The sequence below is a fragment of the Frankliniella occidentalis genome, unplaced genomic scaffold (genome assembly GCF_000697945.3).
Source record: "Frankliniella occidentalis isolate FOCC.00 unplaced genomic scaffold, Focc_3.1 Scaffold11, whole genome shotgun sequence".
NCBI lineage: Eukaryota > Metazoa > Arthropoda > Insecta > Thysanoptera > Thripidae > Frankliniella > Frankliniella occidentalis.
In genome coordinates this window covers 2,741,304-2,742,283 of record NW_026267141.1, presented here as the reverse complement: position 1 = coordinate 2,742,283, position 980 = coordinate 2,741,304, and the positions used below count along the sequence as shown (strand labels likewise).

Genomic DNA, 980 nt, shown 5'->3' with positions numbered 1-980 from the left:
GGCGGGGCGTCGCGCCTAAGGAGCCCGCGCGACCACCGCCACGCTCCCGCCGCGCGGGAGAAAGGCCCGATGCGAAAAAAATTGTGTGGTGACGGCGTCCAAGGATGCGTTCGGCTAGCTGTCTCCGCAGACCGGGATGTTTGCAAAAGTCCTTCCCTTCCCCTGCCATGACTTGGGCCCTTCTCCCCCTCCCCTCAACAACAACAATCACGTTCCTTCCCACAGCTAATGTTAATTCAACGTCAAAAATTATCTCTAGCCAAATTTTCCGTGTGATAATTGCTTGAAAACTACAATAATTATACATATATCACATAAATTAGATTTAAGTAAACCATTATTGTTGGAGTTTTAGTCGTCATCAAGCTAGTGTTATCGCAAAAAGTTGATTAGAGCAAGATGACTCGCTATCTTCTAGCACTACAGACTGCTTTCATTCATTAATGCAAGGTGGTCGGGAACGTTTTAATTTTCCACGAGCACTTTGTTTTGCAGTGTCGCCGTTTAGCCAACGCTGCTGTCGGTTGTTGTCGAAGCTGACCAGAGAAAGAGAGAGAGAGAGAGAGAGAGAGAGAGAGAGAGAGCCACTGTCAGATGAATAACAATGTATGAAAATACACTAAACATTTTTCTTCTTCTCATTTTGGCGCACATATGTAAATTAATGGACCGTCAGCGAGAACGGTGGAAACGGCGATGATTGAAAGTGAAGGTTAAGCCGCTTTCTTACGAGCGTTGAGATTTTGAGAACACAAGGGAAGACGGGCCAAGGAAAAAAACGAGAGGTAAACACTTATTGGATTCACTTCACTGTCACACGCACACACACACACACACCGTTTTGCACTCCATGGCTTGCAGTTCACTGTTCGTCTCCCGGGGCGCCGCACTCAACTGTTCGACGTGCCCTGGAGGTTCTGGATGATATACGAAAGGTCCCCTCCAGCTCTCGGGCTCCTCCAGCAGAGAGGGAGGGAGGG

At 48.2% G+C, this 980-nt stretch overlaps 1 protein-coding gene across 1 annotated transcript in view; it reads right to left on the bottom strand.

Annotated features, from left to right (window-relative positions):
• LOC113217565 (DNA-directed RNA polymerase II subunit RPB1-like) overlaps positions 1-969 on the bottom strand; it is a 13,966-nt gene extending 12,997 nt beyond the window's left edge. The window contains exon 1 of the mRNA XM_052277682.1: positions 838-969. Coding sequence (XP_052133642.1) covers positions 838-852 — 15 coding nt within the window. The 5' untranslated portion in view covers positions 853-969. The remainder of the gene's footprint in view (positions 1-837) is intronic.
• Positions 970-980: the final 11 nt, after the last annotated feature.